General features: G+C 53.2%; 10 protein-coding genes across 10 annotated transcripts; 7 read left to right on the forward strand and 3 right to left on the reverse strand.

Annotated features, from left to right (window-relative positions):
* Positions 1–87: 87 nt before the first annotated feature.
* On the forward strand, positions 88–2,499 carry A1O3_09334 (uncharacterized protein; the record flags this gene model as incomplete). The annotated part of the gene is made up of 3 exons (XM_007739428.1): positions 88–940; positions 1,008–1,431; positions 1,494–2,499. The coding sequence occupies 3 exons, from the start codon at positions 88–90 to the stop codon at positions 2,497–2,499; spliced, it is 2,283 nt and encodes a 760-aa protein (XP_007737618.1).
* A 466-nt stretch (positions 2,500–2,965) lies between these two features.
* Positions 2,966–5,639, reverse strand: A1O3_09335 (uncharacterized protein; the record flags this gene model as incomplete). The annotated part of the gene is made up of 6 exons (XM_007739429.1): positions 2,966–3,337; positions 3,495–3,564; positions 3,771–4,407; positions 4,559–5,071; positions 5,268–5,302; positions 5,455–5,639. The coding sequence occupies 6 exons, from the start codon at positions 5,637–5,639 to the stop codon at positions 2,966–2,968; spliced, it is 1,812 nt and encodes a 603-aa protein (XP_007737619.1).
* Positions 5,640–6,629: 990 nt separating this feature from the next.
* A1O3_09336 (uncharacterized protein) lies at positions 6,630–6,976 on the forward strand (the record flags this gene model as incomplete). The annotated part of the gene is made up of 2 exons (XM_007739430.1): positions 6,630–6,675; positions 6,753–6,976. 2 exons carry the CDS (start codon positions 6,630–6,632, stop codon positions 6,974–6,976), a joined length of 270 nt encoding a protein of 89 aa, XP_007737620.1.
* Positions 6,977–7,085: 109 nt separating this feature from the next.
* On the forward strand, positions 7,086–7,764 carry A1O3_09337 (uncharacterized protein; the record flags this gene model as incomplete). Its single annotated transcript, XM_007739431.1, has 2 exons — positions 7,086–7,317; positions 7,391–7,764. The coding sequence occupies 2 exons, from the start codon at positions 7,086–7,088 to the stop codon at positions 7,762–7,764; spliced, it is 606 nt and encodes a 201-aa protein (XP_007737621.1).
* A 934-nt stretch (positions 7,765–8,698) lies between these two features.
* Positions 8,699–11,046, reverse strand: A1O3_09338 (uncharacterized protein; the record flags this gene model as incomplete). The annotated part of the gene is made up of 8 exons (XM_007739432.1): positions 8,699–9,022; positions 9,152–9,270; positions 9,509–9,678; positions 9,761–9,835; positions 9,938–9,991; positions 10,041–10,456; positions 10,531–10,718; positions 10,815–11,046. The coding sequence occupies 8 exons, from the start codon at positions 11,044–11,046 to the stop codon at positions 8,699–8,701; spliced, it is 1,578 nt and encodes a 525-aa protein (XP_007737622.1).
* Positions 11,047–11,737: 691 nt separating this feature from the next.
* A1O3_09339 (uncharacterized protein) lies at positions 11,738–13,661 on the forward strand (the record flags this gene model as incomplete). Its single annotated transcript, XM_007739433.1, has 2 exons — positions 11,738–12,965; positions 13,090–13,661. The coding sequence occupies 2 exons, from the start codon at positions 11,738–11,740 to the stop codon at positions 13,659–13,661; spliced, it is 1,800 nt and encodes a 599-aa protein (XP_007737623.1).
* Positions 13,662–14,863: 1,202 nt separating this feature from the next.
* A1O3_09340 (uncharacterized protein) lies at positions 14,864–16,474 on the forward strand (the record flags this gene model as incomplete). The annotated part of the gene is made up of 6 exons (XM_007739434.1): positions 14,864–15,069; positions 15,190–15,263; positions 15,359–15,640; positions 15,754–15,859; positions 15,979–16,209; positions 16,300–16,474. 6 exons carry the CDS (start codon positions 14,864–14,866, stop codon positions 16,472–16,474), a joined length of 1,074 nt encoding a protein of 357 aa, XP_007737624.1.
* Positions 16,475–17,216: 742 nt separating this feature from the next.
* Positions 17,217–17,850, forward strand: A1O3_09341 (uncharacterized protein; the record flags this gene model as incomplete). Its single annotated transcript, XM_007739435.1, has 2 exons — positions 17,217–17,333; positions 17,587–17,850. 2 exons carry the CDS (start codon positions 17,217–17,219, stop codon positions 17,848–17,850), a joined length of 381 nt encoding a protein of 126 aa, XP_007737625.1.
* Positions 17,851–19,115: 1,265 nt separating this feature from the next.
* Positions 19,116–20,211, reverse strand: A1O3_09342 (uncharacterized protein; the record flags this gene model as incomplete). Its single annotated transcript, XM_007739436.1, has 4 exons — positions 19,116–19,177; positions 19,272–19,808; positions 19,880–20,089; positions 20,178–20,211. 4 exons carry the CDS (start codon positions 20,209–20,211, stop codon positions 19,116–19,118), a joined length of 843 nt encoding a protein of 280 aa, XP_007737626.1.
* Positions 20,212–21,090: 879 nt separating this feature from the next.
* On the forward strand, positions 21,091–24,084 carry A1O3_09343 (uncharacterized protein; the record flags this gene model as incomplete). Its single annotated transcript, XM_007739437.1, has 3 exons — positions 21,091–21,494; positions 21,551–21,914; positions 21,982–24,084. 3 exons carry the CDS (start codon positions 21,091–21,093, stop codon positions 24,082–24,084), a joined length of 2,871 nt encoding a protein of 956 aa, XP_007737627.1.
* Positions 24,085–24,299: the final 215 nt, after the last annotated feature.

The raw sequence follows: 24,299 nt of genomic DNA on the forward strand, positions 1-24,299 counted from the left end.
CTGCATGACCCATGAATGGCACGCTGAGCCCAAGTCCAGATCTCCAGTTCCAAAGCGCACATCTCGGCTCTGAACGAACGCGTCCACATGCTCGAAGACTTGCTGCGGCAACAACCGAGACGCTCACAGCCCAGTCCAGCAGCTGAGCCCCAAGACCAAGCCGACGACGCGGCGACTCCCACAAGTGGCAATGCTGGGGCCCGGGATCTCACTCTGTCGCCAAATGACGGTCCGGCTCACGGTGACCATGACCATGGTCATGAACATGTACCTGCACCATATCATCAATCGTCGGTCATGAATGGCTGTCCGCCCAACGGCAACGGCAACGGCAGCACGCTGGCCATATCGCCTCCTGAACGCTCGATGGATGGGCGGTCGACCCATTCATCCCACATCTCCCTGAGCTCACCCAACCACAGAAAGCCGGTGGTGGCGCAGCTGGTCGTCACGGTGGACAGTGTAGGGAGAAAGGGCAATGTCGGAGACCAAGGTGATGGATCGACCGCAGAAGTCGCCACCACCACAGTGTATGAGTCCAGAGGGCAAAGACGCCAGATCGACCGGTTATTAGAAGAGGTGCCCCCGGCCACCGATGACTATCTACTCGCTCTCTTTTTCGAACACGGTAACACGATGCTGCCCGTGGTACATGAAGAAGCATTCTATCGTGACAAAGCTGCCGGCCGAACCCGCTGGTACAATGGCTTCCTCCACATCTGTATCCTGGCCATGGGTCTTCGATATGCCGACCGATCCAGGCCAGATGTGATGCGACTCATCCTGCCCAATCGAGAGAGTACGCTGCATCGGGGCGCCACATATCTCGTCGAGTACGAACTACAATGTCGAGGCGGAATCCCATCCGTGCAAGCATTGCTCTTATTAGGCGATCTAGAGGCGGCCTGCGGGAGGGACAACACCGGATGGATGTACGGAGGTAAGTCATGATTGCTGCTACAGCCACCAGGTTGACTCTACATGGAGGGTTGATTTGTTGCTTGTAGGAATGGCCATCCGGCTGTGCTTCGACATTGGCTTGAATCTCCTTCCGACCATGGATCTCGCCTCATGGGAAGTCGAAAGTTGGCGGCGGGCGCTGTGGGCATGCTATCTTCATGATAAGTATTGGTCATTCTATTTGGCAAGGCCAACCAGCATGAAGCGGTCGGACATTGTGCCGATCCCCATGAAAGATGAGGTGCAAGATGCGAAGATGACGATCTTTTCGAACCTGATCGCGTTGATGGAGATGATCACCACCATTGCAGATAATGTCGAAGAAAGCACCAAGCCCTCAGACGACGTCGCATACCTATATGTATCGGGAATCTATCGAAAGCTGAAGAAGTGGTATGCCGAGCTCCCCGAAAACTTAAAAAGGACACCGGAAAACATCCAGGCAGCGCCGCTGTCATTCTTTCTTTTGCAGTAAGTTGAGAGTGGTGACCGACATGGACAAGGGCACTGTCACTGACACCTATGATTTCTAGTCAACAGTACTACGCCAGTCTGATTCTGTTGTACCGGCCGTTCACTCACTACGAAGCGAGTTCCTCGTCGGAGAACGACATAGTTATGGAACAGATCTCCTCCGTGTCGCGGGCGATCTGCCTAGAAAGTGCGGTGGAAGTGGCCCGCATCTTCCGCGAGTATCGTCCGCGGTTCGACCTGAAGTTGGTCTACTTTAGTGCCGTGCAGCACGCAGGCACCGCGGCAACGGCTTTGATCACCGGTCTCAATCACATAGAAGACGCGGCCAAGCGGGCCGAGCCCCTGCAATGCTTGTATACATTGGCGCGAGCCCTGCATGCCATGTCTCCGGTCTACCAGCCGGCAGAAAGGATGTCGACGGTTTTGGACCATATCTTTAGTAAAGCCGGATGGACCATCCCGAACCACCACCCGGCCGAGATGATCTCCACCAGGGGCCCCGGACCTCCGAGGAGATCTCCGGCGAAACGTCCAGGTCCGGCTCCTTCCTCCTCGGCCACCACTGTGGAAGAAGACCAATATGCAAAGAGGGCTCGGGTCTCCAGACCATCCTTCGTCACGGAACCCACGGCGGCGGCGGCGGCGACTGCTGCTGCTGCTGCTGCTGCTGCTGCTTCTCACACTACCGCTCATGCTACTGCCATGGCTAACGGTCATGCTAATAATGTGACCGCGGCGGGTGGTGGGGCGAACAATCAGGGTCAAGGTCAGGGGCAGGGGCAGGGTCAGGCTGGGTTTTCTCCGTTTTTGGATCCAGCCCTGGGGATGAGTTTTCCAGTTGATTCATATTACGGCTCTCAGTCGCAGAATGGCAATCATCATCCAAGAGGACACGGACACGGACAAGGACAGGGACAAGGGCAAATGGATTCGGATTTCCAGCCGAGTTTCCGCACCGACTACATAGAGACAGATTGGGACATGATTTTGGGCCCGCGCACCGCCGTGCCACGACGAGCGGGATTTCTAGATCTCAGCAGTGGCTTTGATCAATTGTTTCAATAGATATTATAACGATTGTCCGGTGTGGACTGGTGTGGACTGGTCTCTGCTGTCTGATTCTGCTGTCTGTCTCTGCTGCCTCTGCCTCTGTTTCCGCTGTCTGTGTCTGTCTGTGTCTGTCTCTGCTCTTTCTGCTGTCTGTTTCTGCTGCCTCTGTCTTTCCCTTACCCTAACTCTACCTCGTGTCTTCTTTATGTCATCTACCATAACAATTCCAATCAGGTCAAGGTAAGGCTGCCCTGCCAGCCACAACCACCAGAATCCATAGTCCCCGTTCTCAATGAACCAGAATCCAAATCTCCGCCCCAAATGAGTGTTGCGAGTTTTGTGACAGTAAGTATACCTGACTGAGCGAATGCGAATGCGAATGCGAATCCGAAGGCGAAGGCGAATCTGTAATGTATTGTAATTAATGCGATGAGTGATGACCGATCAGTTCTGAATGAGGATTTAATGTTTTCACTTCGCTTCACGCCTGTGTCGGCGCCAGCGCCAACGCAGAGACGGAGATATCGACACCAGCCTTGCCGGTAGCGGTAGTGGCTGAAGTATCAGTTCCGTCGACATTGGTTTTGGCGTCGGCTTTGGCTTCGTCGTGGTCGTAAGGTTCCAATACCTCCACATTCTTCAAATACGGCGTAGTGTCAGTCTTGAGGATCTCGCCAACAGTCATGCCGTTGCCGATCCAGGAGAACGAATTGATCGCCGACTCGGGCAGAGGCGTGAGGTCGAAATCCTCCCAGCGCGGGTGTTTCAGCAGTTCGCGCAGGGCGAGTGAACTGCCGGGGAAGAGGGCGACGACGCGACCGCTGGATTGGCCTCGTTTGAACCAGGACTTGCACTGTTCGTTGTTAAATCTGACTCTGACACTAGGACTTGAAGGTATGTGGTATGTGATGGGGGTGCTTGGGGAGGGGTGGACCGTTCGTTGGCTGAGTTCAAGCCATGTAATGCGGATGGGGATCTGCAGATGACACACAAGGAAACAATTCACTCACATTCTTCGCATACACTGTCCTCGGCATATATGCGTCGATGAAGTCGGAGAATTGACGGAGTGCAGATGGCCTGTAGGAGAGATGGGTAAGTTTATAGTCTCTCTGTCTTTGACACACACTCTCTCTCGCCATGAATTTCTTGTGGGTATATCTCTCTCCATGAATGTCTGTGTAGGTATCTCTCTCTTTGTGCATGTCTTGTGGGTATCTCTCTCTCCATGAATATCTGTGTAGGTATCTTTCCCTCTCTAAATGTCTTACGGGTATCTCACTTACTTGACTTGAATTCTCTCATACCCCTCCCGTTGGCACTTTGTAATCGCTTCAATCATATACTGGCACTGGGACTCGATGGCGACGATGGCGGAACCCGTGGGTGGGGTGCCATTGGGCCCCAAGAAGATGAAATAGTTGGGCATCTGTTCGGGGAAAATGCTGACATAGGCCTCGGGAAACCGATCGTCCCAGATCTTTTGGAGCGAGACGCCGTTGGCGCCGGTGACGGGGAAGCGTGGGCTGTAGGTGGTGTCGAAGCCGGTGGCGGTGATGATGGCGTCGACCTTGCGGAATCGGCCATCGACGGTCTCGATGCCGTCGGCGTGGACGCGCTTGATGGCGGTCGAGATGAAGTCGACGTTGTCTTCGCACACGGCTTCCAGGTAGCCGCCGCCAGGGGTCAGGCGGCGACACACGGGCGGGAAGTCTGGGATCAGGCTGTCGAAGACGGCGGGTTTCTTGGCCAGTTTCTGCTTCATCGACTCGCTGAAAATGGCCGTGCTTTGCAGGCTGGCTTCCGAGTTGGAGAAGGCCACCGTGTGCACCGTGTTGAGGAGGTGCTCGACGTATTCGCGGTACGCTTCGAATTTCTTGGGGTCCTTTTGGAACTCGGCCAGTTCTTGTTCTGTGTAGCGGGCTGGATGATGGATGAAATCAGTCATTCATGTTAGACTGGGGCTTGGGATTGGAGAGAACAGCCAAACTGTTTGTCATATATGATGTAATGTGATGTGATGTGACGGGCCGAAAGGAGGGAGAGAGGGAGGAAAGGAGGTTGAGACACTCACAATTCCCTCCATTTGGATTCCTCTTGAGTGCCTCGGCGCCGGCAAAGCCACCCGGTGCGATCCACGTCTTCGATCTCATGTAATGGTCGAGCCTCTTGACCAGCGGCTGGATGGTCGGCAGGACCTGGATTCCCGTCGACCCGGCGCCGATGAGGGCGACGTCTTTGTCCTTCAAGTCGTACGAGGTGTCGTAGTTGGCCGTGTGCATCAACTTCCCTTGGAAGTCCATCAACCCCGGGATGTCGGGCCACTGCCACGCGTTCAAGATGCCAGTCGACACCACCAGGAAGTCGCAGCTGTCGGTGAAGGTGGTGCCCGAGGCGAGATCTTTGACCTGCACCGACCATTTGGCTTCGCTGTCCTGCCATGCCGCACCCACCACCTCGTGACGCAGCTTGAGGTATCGATGCGTGCCATACTTCTCGGCCACTCTCTTGATGTACGACTGGATGTCCTGGCCGGCCGAATAGAACTCGGGCCACTGGGTGTAGTTTTCAAACGTGAATTGATAGGCTGGAAGACATGACAACATCCATCAGCAATCAGCCTTGTCTGGGTCTGCGCTGCCCGGCTCGACAGGGGAGGTTCGACTAAGTAAGAGAAATAAGGCAAGAGACATAAGGCAAGAGGCACTCATGTCAGACAAGAGATGGTTTATGACAATAAAAGATGAAGCAACTGCAGGGAGCCACTTCAAGGAACCACTTACACACACTGGGCAGGTCACACGCCACACCGGGATATCTGCAAAAGAAAGGCCACAGTTAGTCAACCATTCCATTAATCAACCAGTACCATCCTCATCATGGTCTGTGGGGATGGAGAATATACATAGGATATGAGATACGAAAGAATGATGGAGTGATTGATTGATTGATTGATTGCTGGGTTCTTACCTGTTTTCGTACCATGTCCCTCCTATGTCGGCATTCTTCTCGTAGATTTGAAGGGTCAAGTTCTTGATTTTTCGCGGGAACTGGATGGACGCGCAGAGGCCACTGAAGCCTGCCCCGATGCAGATCACTTTGACGGGTCGGTGGTCGTCGATGCCACGGTCGGGCAGGGCGAACGAGGCAGCCATGATGAAGCAATGTCGATGTCGATGTCGATAGATATGAGGGTTGGGGTTGGGGCTGTGACAGTGAATGCTTTGTTCTCAGGGGGTGTATGGGAGTCAGGGGCCCTTAAGTGCAGGAATGATACATGTCGCTGGTCGGATGGTCAGGTGTTGGATCTGGATCTGCATCTAAATCTGGACCTGGAGCTGTATCTGGAGCCGTATCCTGAACCGCCCGGAGCATGAGTCGCGACTGGTGGGTGGATGGTGGATGGGCGGGTGGCAAGGAAGACGCCGGAAGTGCAACGGCGAGGGATGTATCCAGTGACAGGGCCGGCATTCCATTCTATACCGTGCTTGTGCATGTGCATCCTGATGGCACCAAGTAGCATACAGTATGTACTCCGTACTGTACAGAGATATTCGTCTATTCCTCTATCTCTACCTCTACCGTAATAGGACAATTCCCGTTGCCAACATCCGCGCGGAAACCGTCGCCGATCGCCTTCGCCGGTCCGCCATCGGGGACGTTCCGCCGCCCCCTCCGCGGCGCACTAGAGGAAGTACCAAGCACTGTAACATCCGGATACCGTATCTGCCTCGGTACAGGTATGGTATTCCGTACAGTAAGCACTATCTTCTGTCTTCTAGCTTCTATCTTCTGTCTTCCTCGCGGAACAGAGCCATTAGGTGCAGCTGCAGGTCCGGGTTCTCCGTTTCAGTCTCCGTCTTCGAACATGGCCGGTTGTCGGAAGCATGGAATATGGAATGGACTTCCAGGCCTTAGGCTTAAGACTGTTTACCAACAATACTTTACATCTTCTTATACTCGGTCAAGACCAGCCTGGCCCACGGTCCATGTTTGAGCGTCACAGTCAATACCTAGGTAGTCACAGTCAGCGTCAAATCGAGAGTCAAGAGTCAAGAGTGCGCACTGGAATTCATTCCTGCCCGAGAAACAGAATCTGCCCAACCAAAGAGACCAGATCAGACCCTCCAGCCACTCCAGCCACCATGGTACAGGTACATCCAGGCAAAGTTGCCTTCATCACCGGCGCTGGTATGACTTATGATCCCCCAGCACATCGCTGTACACCTTGCGGCGCACTTGCACTTGGCTGACCTGACCCTCCACAGCCTCTGGCATGGGCCAAGCGGTGTCCCGCGACCTGATAAAGAAAGGATGGACGATCGCGGTGATCGATCTCGACCGCAAGACCGGCGCCGCTGCTGCCAAAGAGTACGGCGGCATCTTCATCCCCACCAACGTCTTTGTGTGGGAATCCATTCTCAGCGCCTTTGAAAGAGTGTGGGATACATATGGACGCATTGACTTTGGTAAGGAAACCAAACCGAAATAGCAACAACACCACGAAGATACCAGACACCAGACACCAGGTCTGGTCTCCATAAACCAACCTATCAGAGAACAATATCCCCTTTCCCTACCTATCCATACTGTATCCTATCATGGACCTCCCTTCTCTACCTATACTGACTATCCCTGTGCCTGCAGTGTTTGCCAATGCCGGCCTCGTCGGCCTGGAGCCCTTCTACAAGATCCAGACCCTGCCGCCCAAGAAGCCGCAGATGGTCGATAACGAGGTCAACACCGTCGGCGTCTACTACACCTGCTACCTGGCCATGCACTACATGCGCCAGAACCCCGTGAAGGGCGGCCAAATCATCATCACCAGTTCAGGTATGTATGAATGTATTATGCAGAGCCAGGTTGTTACATGCCACCACCGGCTGACTCTCTCCATCACCCACAGCCGCCGGCATCTACCCATCATACTCGATCCCGCTATACACGGCGTCCAAGCACGCCGTGGTCGGCTTCATGCGCTGTCTGGCCCCGGTGCTTCTGCGCGAAGGTATCCGCGTCAACGCCACCCTCCCCGGCGCGGTCAAGACCCCGTTCATGTCGGAAGAGGGCTGGGCCGCCTTCCCCGAATCCATGTTCACCACGCTCGACAACATCGTCGGCGGCGTCAATAAGCTGCTTGACGACCCGGACGCGTCGGGCGTCGCTCTCGAAATCAGTCAGGGCAACTACTATCCACGACCGCAGCACGAGTGGAGCGACGAAGCCCAGAAGTTGATCTGTACCGCGGCCGGCAAGTTCGACCCGGACACCATGTTGTAGGATTAAGATTGGAGTATAGTAAATAGATGGCAATTAGAGAGCTGGTCCGGCCAGTCCATGCTCATGCTCATGCTCATACGTGGAATACGGTCTTTCTTTATTTGCTGTCTGGGGATTCAGCTCGTCTTGACATTATAGTAGACCCTAAGACATTAGGTATTTCTGGCTGTGCTGTGCTGTGCTGTGCCTATGCCTGTACCCAAGCCAGACTTGATCATAGGGTATGCCAGAGCACTGTCCAGCATTTGGCTCTGTCGCTCGTCTCCTGTCGCTCGCTCCTACCAAGTACAGAGCACTAACTAGTAATTGGCATTGACACATCTCTCTCAATTACACAGGTATGTACTCTTGGCTGCCGGTAAGTATGCTAGACAGACACGTGTATATAACTTGTGATGTATGTACATTATCCTTATATTCAAATTTATACAGTAAAACGAGATGCTATCTATCTCTAGAGCTAGGGTGAGATAGGTATAGGTATAGGAGTAGGAGTTTGCTCTTATTCTTTCTTGTTCTTGTTCTTGTTCTGACGGTCTACACACACATACACACACACACATATATATTATACTAGACATACACATAGATATATACAGTACCAGATATTAGACACCATATACTACATGTGTGTAGATACTATATACTAGATACTAGATACTAGACACCATATATTCGTTCAAAGCCGTACTTTTTGTTTTTGTTTTTTCCCTTCTCCCTTATCTGCTCCGATTGTTCCAAGTGCCTTCTGCTGTTGTCTTGTCTCTATAAAGATGATGCCTGCACAGTCTGGTCTGGTTCCATCTTGACTATGGAGTCGTGACTCGGATTTATGCTAGATATCCAGGATACTGGCTGGCTGGCTGTCTGGCTTGGAGAGGTGATAGCTCAATTCATTTTCCACCTCCCGCCTCCGACCTCATTTTATGTCTGCTCAATGAACCAGCTCTCGCCTCTCCAGCCTCATCCACATGTCAGTGAACCAACTCTCGCCGCCCTCAATATGGTACTTGGGCGGGCGGGACTGGTCGAGGGTGGGTTTGAACGCGCGCAAAAACTCCAACGGGCCCTTATACAGCTCCAAGCGCGCAAACTCCTTGCCGAGACAGATGCGCGATCCGTAGCCGAAACCGAACTGGTATTTCTGGTACAGGGTGGCTTGCTCCTCGCTTTCCAGCCATCGCTCGGGCCGGAATTCCTCGTAGTCGGGCCCGTAGATTTTCGAGTCGCGGTGCACCACGTAGGGATTGCAGGTCAGCTGTGTGAAGATGTGGTCAGGTTGTGGTTTTCGTTTTCGGTTTCTTTTGCATTTTCATCCAGATGGAATCTATATGTAGGATGGCTCTACACTCCTGGGATCTGGGTTCAGGGATCAAACTAAACATACCTCGGTGCCTTCGGGCACAAACTTGCCGTACAGATCGAGACCGCCCTTGGACACTAGGCGCGGGAATAGACTCGGGGCAGGAGGACACAGGCGTTGCGCCTCTTTGATGCAAGCCATGTCTGGGAAGTCAAGTCGTGTCAGTACTGCAGCATTAGACCTTGAAGCCTCACGCTGTGTCGAAGACCACTAGTGGTAGAGTGGTGGAGTGACAGAGAGAGAGAGAGAGAGAGAGAGAGAGAGAGAGAGAGAGAGAGAGAGAGAGAGACTTTCCTGACCCTCCACCCTTCCCACCCTTCTCCAAAAGAGGGCAGGAGAGAGTCATTCCCCATCTTGACTGGGAGCAATCACGGTACTTACAATATGGTAGGTGCTGCAATACCTCGTCGAACTGGGCCAGTTTGCTGAGATGGCCGGCACGGGTGGCGTTGTCGACCTCATTCATCAGCTTCTCGTACACTCGGGCATCGCGAGTGATGTAGTTGAGCAGCGCCTGCACGGTGGTTCCCACGGTATCCGCGCCGGCAACACTATAGTGACACATGGTCGAGAGTTAGTTGATTCCACCCCCACAGACCGGTTCTGATCGGTTGAGATTTCACCGTCACTCACAGGATGATAAACACCTCGGTTTTGATATGTTCAAACTCCAGTGGCTTGCCCTCGGTCGTGCGGATCTCCATCAACCTAGACATCATATCATCAGCACCATAACAATCACAGCACCATCACAGCACCCGGCTCAAATCAACCAAGACATGAGTTTTCCGAGTCACGACTTCAACTTACGACTGCAGCAAATCCTGGCGGCCGTCGAACTTTCCACTTTCAATCTCCGACAGTCTTTCTTGGATCAGCCGATCACGGAACTGGAATCAAGAAGAACACAGACGTCAGCAAAAGACCGAGTTCGAGGTGGCGGGTTGGGTTGAGTGTTGGGTGACCTGCCCTCATGATCATGCCGATTCCATCGTCGTTTTCCGGTTTCGCAATCATGTATTTGTTGGCGATCCAGGGAAATTTCTTGACGAAATTGGTGATGGGATACAAGCGACCCATGGCACCGAAGAGATGCAGTCCTTCGTGGTATCCCGTGATCAGGTTGTCCACGTCGGCGCCTTGGTCGATGAAGCCAAAGGGGCCGCCAAAGCCCAGGTCGGAGATGACGTCGTAGGCCCAGAAGACCGGCCACAGCGAGAAGTCGAACTCCTGGCCGGGCTGGACGAGCAACTCATCCATGCGTTTGATCCATTTCTCCGTGTGTCGGTCAATGAGGCTCTCGTTCTTTCGCATATTGCTCAGAGTATACTATGTCCCGTCCCCATCCCGTTAGATGCCATGTTCATGTCATCAATACAAATCAGATAGGGGCTGGGACTCACGGGACCAGCAATGGCTTTGCGGTACTTGGAGTGCTCCGAGTGTGCTTGCATATGAAACAGACTCTCGGTGGCTCCAAACGAGCCGGTAATGTAGTGCTTGGACTTGTCGGCTTGCCGGTGATAGATGACAGGCAGTTTGGTTGCATCGCTCACGTGGAGCATGGCTGGACTTATTCTCACCACGGGGCCTGTTGGGCAACCGGGGAGGAGATGGAGTCAGTCAACTTGTTTCTGGCGGTGGTTCTGGTTCGGCGCCTCTAGTCGGGTTCACCTGCTTAACTCACCGTATTTCTTGGACAGCTCAAACAACACATACGGCTCCTTTTCCTTGTAACACTGCCAGGCCAGCCAGAACCGAGTCACGGCGGCCAGGCGGGGGCCGGGAAACTTGGCGAGGGGGTGGAAGTAGAGGTTGTATATCGCATTCCCGACCAGATATACCACCAGGCCAACACTGGCGACCACCACGGCGGTGACGAGGCTGTGGCCGACCTGGGCGACGTTGGGCGAAGTCATGATGGATGGGAAGGCTGGGCTGTCTTGTGTTGGTTGGTCTGCAATTACTGTGCAGATAAGACTGCTGGGAGATGGATGTCTCGTCGGCTTTTACAGGAGGAATAGGAATGTTGTTGAGACGTATCGATATCTCAGCCCCTATCTCTCGCTGGTGGTCTCAACCCCTGAAGACGCAGTCCAGAGTAGACGTTATGGCCAGTATCACCAGCAAGAATAATGGCAATAACCTGTCGCGATAGGATGTCTCGGTAGGGACAGACAGTGACTCCATTCAGGCAGGCTCCTTCTCCGTAGGCTCCAACTCGAGTGGGTGAGCGAGTGGAGCTCACTGGAGATAGGAAGATGTGATGCGATGGGCGGCGGGGGGATGGTCAGGCTTAGAGAGGGGATCTCAGGACCCATCTTCCATCCCCCATCCCCATCCAGGGCAGGGGCGCATTTCATTATCCGCCTCGCCCTCACCCTCAACACCCTCCCATCATCCCTCTCTCTCCCCTATCTCGCACGAGAGTGATTCGGCTGTGTTCATCAGCCTCCTTGATCATGTACCGGCGACGACACAAGGTATGAATAGGTGCAAGATGCCCGCTGGCCATGTCGACCGAGGTCTGAGGTCTTATCTCTACGTGGACCGTCCCATCCGCACCTTGTTGTCTTTGTCGCTGTCGCTGTCGCACCACCCAGCAGCACCATGGCAGAGCTGCCCACAGAAAAGATCACCCTCAAGTCCCGACTTCAGGTGCAGAGCGAGGCTGCCACCAGCGATGCCCCTGACCCCGACATCCAACCAGGCTCCACGGCGGCAACGGCAGCGGCCCTCGACGCCATCCACCTGGCCCCCGGATACTACACCAGCTTCAGGTTCCTAGGATCGGCCCTGGCGGTCGGCCTGGGGTTCGGCTGTGGAGTGGGCGGCTACTCCTTGATCGCACCCATTCTGTCCTACATCGACGCCGACATCGGGCCGGACGCGAACATTGTCTGGGTGTCGTTGGTGTACACGCTGACCTCGGCCATCGGACTGCTGCTCTTTGGCCGGCTGTCCGACCTGTTCGGCCGGCGCTGGTTCTTCGTCGGGGGCAGTGCGCTGGCCCTCGTCGGCAGCATCGTGTGTGCCACGGCCAACAGCATCCCCATGTTGATCGGCGGCGAGACCCTGCTCGGGTTCGCCTCGGCCAGCCAACTGTCGTACGGCTTCACGCTGGGCGAGCTTCTCCCCATCAAGTACCGGTTCCTGGGCGTCAGCTACTGCTACCTGTTTGTCATCCCCTTCTCCGCCCTGGGGCCCGGGGTGGCCTACGCGCTGATTCTGCACACCGCGGCCGGCTGGCGGTGGTGCTACTATCTCCTGATCATCACCAACACCATCTGCACTTTGTGCTGGTATTTCTGCTACTACCCGCCGACCTTCCAGGCCAAGAACGGTGACCAGACCTTCTGGCACAAACTTGCCCAGCTGGACTACCTGGGCCTGCTGCTGTACACCGGCGGCCTGCTGCTCTTCCTGATGGGCCTGTCATGGGGCGGCTCCGTGCACCCGTGGCGGTCGGCCTACGTGATTTGCACCATGGTCATCGGCCTCCTGATGCTGGTCGGCTTTGTGCTCTGGGAGGCCTGGGCCACCCTCCAGGAACCCATGTTGCCCCTGCACCTGTTCAAGCAACGCGGCTTCGCCTCGGCCGTGCTGATGGTCTCCATCGGCGCCAGCGTCTACTATGCCTTTGCCATCTTGTGGCCCAACATGGTCAACATCCTCTATTCCGAGGGCGAAACCACCATGTGGATTGGCTGGGCCTCGTGCACCACTAATGCCGGATTCACCTTGGGCGAGATCTGTGGCGGCGTCCTCGCCAAGGTGTTTAAGAAGGTCAAGTATCAACTCATATGTGCCACCGTTTCATCCGCAGCCTTGTTGGCCGGTGAGTGAGCTCTTCTGTATTCTTTCCTTCTACAAGCCAAGATCTGTATACCTCTACTGTATTCTTGAGCCCAAGATCCGATTCTCTCCTCAAACCTCGCTGATATTTGGCCCCTGCTGCACAGCCGTCGCGTCCTGCACGCCCCACACCAAAGACCGGGCCATCGGGCTCATCTTCGTCGGCACTCTGTTGGTGGGGTGGTATGAATCCATTTCCTTTACTCTCACCACCGTGCTGGTCGACGACCAGACCGAAGTTGGCACCGCCGCTGGACTGGGCGGCTCGGCACGCTCGGGCATCTCCACCGTCTGCTCAGTCATCTATACCGTCGTGCTCAGTAACCGCCTGGCCAGCACGGTGCCGGCTCAAGTCGTGCCTGCCGTCACCGCCGCCGGTCTGCCCGCCTCTTCCGTCGCCAGCTTCCTGACCGCCTTGACCGCCGGCACGCCTGACGCGTATGCCAAAATCCCCGGCATCACCAACGCCATTCTGGCCGCCGGGCAGCAGGCCTACAAGACGGCCAACGCAGATGCCTACCGCACCGTTTCTCTCACCACACTGGCTTTTGGCGGCCTGGCCATCATCGCCTCGCTGTTCATGGGAGAGGTGGAGAGTCGAATGACCGGCGAGGTGACTGCGAAGCTCCACCTTCGTAAGGAGAAGGAGGCAACCAGTGCGGAGACTGCGGCAGTCTGAACCGTGTCATGTCATAGCAGGCGGACCTATGTATTTCGTAGATCAGTCTCGGTCAGCAGATGGCTAGTGTTGGTAACGGGAAGAGAGGCTGTTGTTTCTGTTTCTGTTTCTGTTTCTATTTGAATCTATGTATCATCGATCGATTTGACCAGAAGTCAACAATCTTGCACCCATCAAGATAACGTTGAGCTGAACTGAACTGAACTGAACTGGGCTGGGCTGGGCTGGGCTGCATCTCGCTAGATCGTTGCTGAATCAGCCATTGTATCTATTCTGATGATATCGTCCAAGGCAACTTGCTCCTCTTCTGCGGGAAATAGAAACCTCTGTTATCTCTATCTCCTGAGACTGAGACTCGACCATCTACTGTAAAGCTGTCCTGTCATCCCAAGACGCGCATCCTGTACCGTTAATGTCCCGGGAGTGCCGGAAGAGCCATCATCCATCGACTCATGGTCTTCACTTGACGGTTCCCTTGGGGCGATACAATGAGAAGTCAGGGCTCCAGGCCCCTATCACATCATGACTTGACGCTTTCTTATCTCCCACAGGAATTCCGTAGATGATGATGAAAGTGGCTTCACCTACGGAGGACACAGGCATCTCAGATGAGCTTCATTCACATTGATGACAGTATCCATATCTCTATCCCTATCCCTATCCGTGTCCTTGTCCGTATGGTATGCTGGGCGGAAAGGAAAGCGGGTGAGGGTGAAATGATGCGCGGCGCGGATTTCAAGATCCGCCAGCTTCTGTAATCGACACCTCACACCCTCCACCCTCCTATCTTCGCATCTTCGCTTATCGGGCTGGAGCTGAGCTACACTGTTGTACCGTGCCTGACTATCATCTGAAGCTCGACCACACCACCACCTACCTCTATCAGGGGCGTAACCTGTTGTAGCACTCCAACGGAATGCTTATGCTGATGCTATCCAGGGAAGTGACTATACTAACTATATCTGATGGACTAGGGGATCTCAGATATAATATCACGGCTGTGCACCTGTACCTGCACCATGTCTGAAGAGCGAAGAATTGGCCGCCCCTGACTCTCCTGCCTGCGAAGAGAAGAGTTGGCAATTGGCCCCCTGATTCTATACTGCATACACATACAGTACAGCTTACAGCACATACATCCTTGATTTCAAACCCCTCCGTCTCCCACTCCTAGGGTTCGGTTCTCATCGTTCAAATCCACCATGTCTACTACGTGTACCGATGAACTCCCGGTTGAAGTTGGCGGTGATGGCGTTGCCCTCGATCTCGACAACCGCCTGGCTCGCGACTTCAGTCTCCTGGGAGTCATCAGCCTGGCCTGGAACTGTGTCAACGTCTTTGGCGGTCTGTCCTTCATTTTCGTCGTTGGCTTTTCTGCAGGCGGGCTTCCTGCCATCTTTTATGGATTGTGAGTGGAGTGGCGTGCATACCGTACAAGAAAGAGATCGTCTTGATCCTGATCTTGGTCGTGATCCTGATTCCTTGTTCCTCTACCACAATTCACTAACCAACATGCTTTGATATACAGCATCGGCGCCAGCGTCTGTGTAGCCTGCATGACGGCCGTCCTGGCCGAATGTGCCTCGATCTTTCCCACAGCAGGTCAGTGCAGCGTCCCCTCGGGCCCCCCATTGAAGTTGCAGTTGAACTTGATTTGAATGGTCGCTCGATTCCTTGCTGACTTTTGTCTTGACTAGGCGGAGCTTACCACTTTGCTACCTTCCTTGTCCCTCAGAAATACCGATCCGGCGTCGGCTTCGTGCTGGGTTGGATCAACTATCTTGCCTGGACCTTGGCTGCCGCTGCCTGCTATTCGATTCTGTCCAGCTTGATCTTCGCCTTCGTCTTCGAGACGCACCCGGACTTTAGTCTGAGTGGGAGATACCAGTTGTTTCTAGTCTACGTCGCGGTCGCCATCGTCTCTTGGGCCGCGAATCTCTTTTGCCTCAGTGCAATCCCCCTTCTCGGAAACATTGGATGTGAGTGCAAGTCTACATGTACATGCCAAAGGGACAACTTCGAGTCCTGTTGGTAGTTATTCCGATCACTTCGAGTTGATGATGATGATGATGCTAATATTTGCTGCCTCCAGGTTATGGCAGTATGGCGACCTTCGTGGCCTTCACCATCACCCTACTCGCAGTGTCGAAAAAGGCCGATCCCGCCTCGGTGTTTGTGGATGTCATCAATGCTACTGGGTAAGTTGACACCTTGCCGTTGCCATTGTTATCCTGTTTCCTTAGATGCTACTGCCACGGCCACGGCCACAGACTTTAATACTCAGTATTAAATACTAACAATCTATCTCTTGCTACAGATACTCCTCCAACGCCATGGCAGTCGTGCTGGGCCTGTACAACAGTATGACGGCCCTGGTGGCGCTGGACGCCAGCTGTCATATGGCCGAGGAGATCAAGCAGCCCACCAGAATGATCCCGAAGATCCTCTACATCACCATCGCCTTACAGTTCCTCGTCGGAGTGGTTTGGATTCTGGCCATTGGATTCTCCATTCAGGATTCAGATGCCATCATCAACAGTCCTTCAGGGTATGGCTGTCATCCCGCACTACATTTGCACAAGTGTCTGTTTTTGTTTCCACGCTCCCTTGCTAATCTTCTCATTTCCTACCGTCTTAGAGTCCCCATCTTCGAACTCATCTTACAAGGCACCCGAAGCAAGGTCGCCCAATATATCTTCATGGTCATGCTTACCATCAACTACATCGCCGCCGCTGTCGGCTGTAGCTTGACCGCCAGTCGACAGGGCTACGCTCTGGCGCGGGACGGAGGTCTCTTTCTGAAGACAAGGTGAGAGAGCCAACCCTTTCTTTTTATTTCTATTCGACTTCTATACTCGGAGCCAACCTTACCCTTTTCCCATCTGATTTATATATACATATACCTTGATTCTAACTAACGTCCGAGCAAACAGAATGACTCGAGTTCACGGCACACTTCACGTACCGGTGTGGTCGGTTCATTTGGTCCTGGTCATCACCCTATTGGCGGGGATAATGTAAGATGATCCTAGTCTATCTAAATACATGGCATATCTACGCCCTCATCACTAAACATTCTCACCCCACCATCATCTACTTCACTTCCACATCTATATACACAATCTTCCATATCCTCGTCCTCAACATATCCCCATCTATATCCCATCAGCACGGTGTCACGGAACACTACTTGTCCAACAATGAACAATCAACTCCTTCCCTACTAACCAATGACCCTGGGCAGTTTTCTCGCTTCAACCACCGGCTTCAACGCCATCCTCGGAGTCGACGCAGCATTCATGATCATAAGCTACAGTACGGCCTTGGCTCCCCCTCCCCATCCCATCCCCATCCAGCTGGAGAGTCTCTTCTCTACATTGATCCCGATCTCGACTGCTTCTTACATTGACCCCGATCCCGATTCCCGATTTCTATCCTATCCATGATCGAGTGACCGACCCAAGAAAACCAATCCATGTCTGGTCTCTTGTTTCTAGTCTCATTAACTAACCATATCCTTGCCTTGGTGTCATTATAGCCGCGCCGCCGTTCGTCATGCTCTGCACCCGTCGCGCCGGCGTGCCCAAGACACCCTACAATCTCGGCAAATTCGCTTATCCGTGCTGTGTGGTGTCGATCCTGTACTGCATGACGGCAGTGGTTCTGATCATGGTGCGTATTTGTCCAGTTTATGTTTGTTGTCTAGACAATTGGTCTGGTCTGGTCTATTGGTCTAGTCTATTGGTCTGGTCTATTGGTCTGGTCTATTGGTCTGGTCTATTGGTCTGGTCTATTGGTCTGGTCTATTTGGTCACCAGTCCAGTTATCCATCCATCATCCATCACCTTGGTTAGGCTAGGCTAACCTCCCCCATCATCCATTTCACTGTGGCTAAGCTAAACTAACCTCCCGGGATCCCCCATAGATTCCATCCGTCTCTCCCATTACCGCCTCCAACATGAACTATTCGATCCTGATCTTCTTCGTGTCGTTACTAGCCATGCTGGTCGCCTGGCTAGCTGGCGCCAGGAAATCGTACCGCGCACCCGTCTTGGAATTCATCGTCGGCTCAGTCTCTACTATCGACGGCAAAAACGGACATGAAAACGAAAACCAAAGCCAACATGAAAACGACGCTGATGCGCTGGGAAAACCTAATCCCACCACCATTGCCCTGGGAGAACAGTAGTGTCAACTGAAGCACAGTATGGTATGGCTAAGCTGTTCACGGTCTGAGTTGTTACTTGTACAGTATGTTACGTGTCTATACAGGCCTATACATGTCTATATAGGTATGCCTGTATGCCAGAGCCTGAGTCCGAGGCTTTACCTATGTCTATGTCTATGTTTATACTTATGTTTACGGCATTGTGACATTGTGACATTGTGGCATTGGGGTACTGTGACATTGTGACACTATGGCAATTACTACCACATGTCGAGAGAGAGAGATGTATATATATATCCATGTCCATGCACGGTTTACGCATGGTTTACTTGGTTTACTACACAAAACTGGGCTCGGAGAAGTGGCGTGGATTGATTGATATTCTACCTCTACCTCTATTTCTATTCCAGTCGTGTTTAGGGCCACCTATAGTACCGCTTCATAACTAGGGGGAAAGGTGAATTCTGCTTATAAGAATACTCCTTCTGCTTTTCTTTCCTTTTTCTCTTTCTGTTTCTATCTCTTTCTCTGCTTGTTTCATATGACTCTGCTGAAAGAGGTTTAAGTTTCTCCTTTCCGTCGATACCGATAGCTCTCTCAACCGGGCTTGATCCTCGTGCCACAATATGGATGGATATCAAGACAATCGAAATTCCTTCCCTCCCGCTGGCTCTTCCATACACCAGCACGTACGTCCGTCCAGCTTAGGTGTCGAGTATCGAGGGTCGAGTAGTGCCATCCGAACACGAAGAGGCTGTGGCTGGAGTCTGGAGTCTGGAGTCCAGAATGTCATGACTGTCACGGTTTCATGTCAGTCTCTGTTTCTTGCCAGTCCTCGTTTCTTGCCAGTCCTCGTTTCTTGCCAGTCCTCATGTCGAAGATTAAAAGGTTCGTTGTTCTCTACAATAGAATTGAGTAGGGGTGTTATGCTCTATGAATACCTAGATATAAGCTACCCATGCCCTGGTTGAATTCTCTGACAAAATTGGATCGTTCAACTTGCAGACATACTTCGACCTTGACCTCGACCTCCTCAAGTCATGAAGTAGATGTACGCAACAAAATAACATCCAGGAGCCACAAATACACACCACACAAGTTTTAACTCCAACTAGATCAATCCGAGGTTCCAAGACTAGATTCAATGAAATCCAGAACTACAACTACAGTCCCATTTCCAGTCAAGTATGCTTAAGCAGCTCGTTGTAAAGGGGACAGACATGTTGGAATTATTTCTGGTTTGGTTTGGTTTGTTTGTTCTCTTTCCCCGACTTTTATATACATGTCTATACCTGGTTCTCAACCTCCCAGATTGCTTTGATCTTCTCATTGCCGAATGGGATAGGGTCTGTCAAGGGAAATCCAGTCAGGTCAGCATTTATTGTTCAGTAATTAGAGAGACAATCTCAGCCCTGTTCAGTGGTTGGGTGATCTCAGCATACCTCTACTCTGATGGTCCTGCATCATAATCTCAATTGCTTGGCCATACATGGTGTCGTCGTCGAGGACCAGGTTGACGACCTCGACGATTTTGGAGATCGGAGTATCCAATTCGGTCGGGAAGGCATCCCAGGCATCTTGGCTGAGCAGAGATGTTTTGACACTGCTCGGACAGATGCAGTTGACGCGAATCTTCTCCTTCATCAACCGGCCGGCGATGGATCGCATGAAACCAACGCAGCCGTGTTTCGCCGCGCTGTATAGGGGCAGGTCGGCCGTGGGATAGAAGGAGCCGATGGATGCAGTGATGATGATGCTGCCGCCGCCTCCACCACCAACGTCGTCACCACCGGCGGCGCTGTTCGTGTTCTTGTTCTTGTTCTTGCGAAAGAAATGCTGCGCCAGGTAACACGTCGAGATGACGGCGTCAAGATCGACCTTGAGCACATCCATGTTCAGTGGGGGTGGGAGACCGGCCGAATCCGACTGCTGCACGGCATAGAAGGACTGTCTGTCAATGATCCCTGCATTTGCGAACACTAATCAACCGGAAAAGCATCAGTCTCATGCGAGCTCAGAGGATTGGATTGGGTCAGATTGGTTGCAGCACCAAAGTCAAGCCGGCCATAGTGCTCCCATGCTCGTACAAAAGCGTTTCCTAAGGCCTTGAAATCGCTGACGTCGACTTCGATGAAGATGCTGTCCGATTTTCCCGTGGTCTGGGTCTGTTCGCCGGTCGGGGTTGGGTTTCGGTCGAGAATCGCAAGCTTCCAACCCCGGGCAGCTAGAGACTGGCTCACGGCGAGGCCCATGCCAGAGGCTACAGTACAGAGTAAGGAAGTGTCAGAAAGCGAAACCCTTGAATACCTTTGGATGACATAATGGACACGCTTGGGTTTCGACCTTACCTCCGCCCGTGATCAATGCCACCTTCGTAGACATCCTGATGGATGCAGGACCAGGATCAGGCCGCGAATCCAGCGTCCAGATCAGGGATCAGGACCTTGAGGTCTGTTCTGTGCCACTTGTGGCGTGGCTGTTGCTGTTGCTGTTGTCGAACTCTTATCAAGCTATATCTGCCACTGCCCTGAACCCTGAGGTCAGTCGCACGGTCGCCTCGGAAGTCGAAATCGAACTCCGCCACCAACATGTGCTGTTCCGGCAACCCCAATCTCGGCGGAAGCCAAGATCCGGCCGATATACTGTACAGTATCTGTAGGCCTGGCCTGAGTTGAGGTTGAGCGAATGACGACCCCTTAAGCTCAGTCACCCGGAGCACGACCAGGTAGACACCGTCTAGACCTGCATCTCCTTCCTATCTACGGGGTACACCTCGGTTCAACAGATGAGGATGAGCCTTATCTAACTCACGCACCACACATGGACGGCATGGCAGATTCAAGTATCATCTCTGTTGCCTCAAGCGCGCTTTCTAGAAGGTGCATCTCCGAAACCGTGCTTGAGAAAAGACCCTATCTGAACCGAGGCTGATATACTGTAGTCGTATTTGAAGGGATCAGGCAGTGAGCCGTGGGAGAGCGGTCCCTGGGATATACGGAGTAATACGCCGTACAGGAGTTGGCACCCTTAAAGCGGCATTTGATACACATCACACCTCACATGACATGGCGATGGCCAAGACCTCTACGCGTGGCCCTGACGCGTAAAGGACTGACGCGTGAAGTGCTCTGACTCTGACTCTCTCTCTGACGTTGGATGGTGCAGGTGGTTTATACGGAGTACAGTGTACAGTATATGCCCAACAGGCCGTTCCCTCTCCCTCAAGACCCAATACCTCTCTCTCCGTCCTATGGATTCATCATGCCAATCTCGGCCCTGCCTGAGGCCACATCCCGCGCTCTCGGCTCTTCCCTTGTCCTCAACGATGCAAAATCAGTGGTCAAAGAGCTGGTCGACAACGCTCTCGATGCGCGTGCGTCAGCCATCAGCATCGAAATCTCGGCCAACACGCTTGATGTCATCCAAGTCAAGGACAATGGCACCGCCATCGGCATTGAAGACAGACAACTTCTCTGTCGGCGAGGATGTACCTCCAAGATCAGATCCATGGACGACCTTGCCCGGCTGGGAGGCACGTTCCTCGGATTCCGCGGCGAGGCGCTCGCCAGCATGGCCGAATTGAGCCAGGCTGTGGTTGTCACCACTCGAGTAGATGGCGAGATCGTTGCCACATCGCTCAAATACGGTGCTTCCGGATTGCTCAGGTAGGTGTGGGAAAGCTCCTTTCTTGGCTCATCGTATCATGGCATGACCGTTTCAGTTCTTCTTCGGCATCTCATCCTGTCGGGACGACCATGCGTGTCCAACAATTCCTCTCAAACATACCTGTAAGGAAGCAAACAGCTTTGAAGAACTCCGCCAGAACTCTGCAGGCCATCCGAGCAGCCCTTTTCCAATTTGCCTTTGCCAGACCAGACGTCCGTTTCTCCTTCAAGGTCCTCAAAGGGAAAAATGACAAACTGAATTGGACATATGCTGCGAGTTCAAATGACTCATTGCTCGAAGTCGGTGCAAAGATTGTAGGAAAGGACCTTGTCTCGCAGTGCACGGCGTCGAGCATATCATCGGCCGACCCCGAGATCGAGATGGAAGATGGATGGGAGATTGACGCTCTTCTTGTCTCCGTGGATGCAGGCGCGTTTTCTAATCACCATACCCATATGCTTTGGTAGGTCATACTGACGTGTCTAGCTAGACACTGAGAAAGTGCGTGGCGGCAACCAGTATATCTCCATCGATGGCCGACCTGTCAGTTCAGACCGAGGTACAATGAAAGAGATCATAACGACTTATAAGCGATATTTGCAACACGCCCTAGACCGTTCAGATACCTCTCCTATTTCTCGACCATTTCTCGCCATGCAGATCCGATGTCCTCCCGAGACCTACGACGTGAATATTGAACCAGCCAAAGATGAGGTTCTTTTCTTCCGTCCATACCTCTTGTTGTCATTGGTAGAGAGTCTCTTTCAAAAAGTCTATGGGGTTCTTAACGACGAGACTCATACTCCCGAGAAACCACGAAGAAATCCCGAACCTGCCCCTAAAGTCGACGGGAATATGTATGAGGCGGACCCGCATGGATTCGAATTCCCCGAAACTCTCAAGCAGAGGACCCACGGCAGCATCAAGTCCGACCAAGCTGAGGAGACGTTTGAGCGAAAGCAGTCATTCTTGAATCCATTCACCATTGCGGCAATGAATGCAATAGTGGCCCCAAAGAAGATGGGGCCCATAGAACGAGGCACCTCGTCCGATTTGGATTCCGTTACCACACCAGGCCACGAGTTGAAAGGATCATCCTGCGAGCCGCAACGAACGGTAGCTATATCGCATCAAACTCCGCTGGGACCACCGCGCCATCTGCCCTCACCTAGCACATTTGAGTCGAGTCCCATCAGATATCAAAACCCTTCACCGCCCATGAGACCACGAGTAGAAGCCACTCTACATGCTAGAGGTGGGACAACACGATCCCCGGACGAGAAGCATGATGTCCACGCTCTACAGCCGAAGACAACAGCACTTCAAGCATGGCTGACGCCGGATTCCGAGACACGTCCTCCTTGTAGAGACCGCGTCTGCCAGCCGGTTCTGAACCGTCCAGCAGAAAACCCACCTAGAGATTTGCCCTCGGATCTCCCATCTAGTCCAACTGAGCCTGAACGTAGATCAATCCAGCCAACCACAATCTCTTACGGGGGCCTAAAATGGGGAGCCGGTCAAAGACCTTTCAAGTCGCCCTTGAAATCCCTTGGTCACAGCCATCCTTCGCAGGCAAGCCGGGGTCTGCCGGAAGTTCGCCCCAATGCACCGGATCAAGGTCGTCAGCCAGACGGTCAGGACACCGACGTTACCTCTGGACTCAGCGAAGAAGGCGGCTGGGATAGGGGACCTGATGGGCACGGGCAGCTTTCGCGACACCCGAGCCTCAACCAGGCCGTCATCTTGGACTCGGCCACCGAACTCAGCGATATCATGGATTTTGAGCACCGAAAGAAAGCCGCCATAGCACATCAGAGGAGACTAGCAGCAAGCTTCCCGCCAGGAGCTCCTATGGAGAAACCTACCAGACGGCGACCATCTCATGTTCATGGGTTGACTCCATCGACAGCAGAGTGTGCTAGCGTCTCCCAACTCGAGGATGAGGATGAGGACGAAAATGAAGACTACGCCGGCAAGTTCAGTGGTGTCGAAGCTCCGGCGCGTAACGGGGCAAGGTCCAATCCTCACCAGAACCGATATCAAGCAGCGCTTCGAAATCTGTCTCACTCGCGTCCGCGCGTTTTGCTCGCTGGTGCCGCTGAAAGACACAGTGACAGTAACAGTCATCACTCCGAGAGTGTCGCGCCAGAGTCAGAACCTGAACGCGAACGCGAAGATGAATCTGACCGACTACCACTTTCCAAAGACGACCCAAGAGCATACTTGATCCGACACCGGCGAAAAGTCGAAAGCGGCGACTCCAAGCTCTACCGTACGCAGCTGTCCCGTCTGCCACTCGAATCTATCCCTTCGGGGACCACGACTGTACATCTCAAGCTAGAAACAGACGCGTTCGCAGACATGGCGGCCCTGACGAAACAATTGCAGGGTCACGCGGCGTCTGACCGCTACGTGACGCACGGCGAGGTGGAGGGCCCCGACTTGTTCGAGACACCTATATTTATGTCTAGTGACTGGCAATATATCCTGCGCGACCTAGTCAAGACGAAATACCGCTTCGAGGCCGAAGATGGGAGGGCGCTAGTGCCGCATTTGAAGGTGGAGATTTCACAAACCCGAATTTGCTGATCTACTATAATTACGATGACGATGACGTTGATGTTGGTGTTGATGTTGATTTTCGTGTTGAGTTGTTTGTTATGGACACTGATCGAAGAGAAAGATGCTGAACGGTGGACGGCGTTCGCAGCGGAAGAGAAAGATGCTGAACGGTGGAGGGCGTTCTCTGCGGAAGAGAAAGATGCTGAACGGTGGAGGGCGTTCTCTGCGGAAGAGAAAGATGC

This window comes from Capronia epimyces (assembly GCF_000585565.1).
Source record: "Capronia epimyces CBS 606.96 chromosome Unknown aczIQ-supercont1.9, whole genome shotgun sequence".
In the NCBI taxonomy this organism is placed as follows: domain Eukaryota; kingdom Fungi; phylum Ascomycota; class Eurotiomycetes; order Chaetothyriales; family Herpotrichiellaceae; genus Capronia; species Capronia epimyces.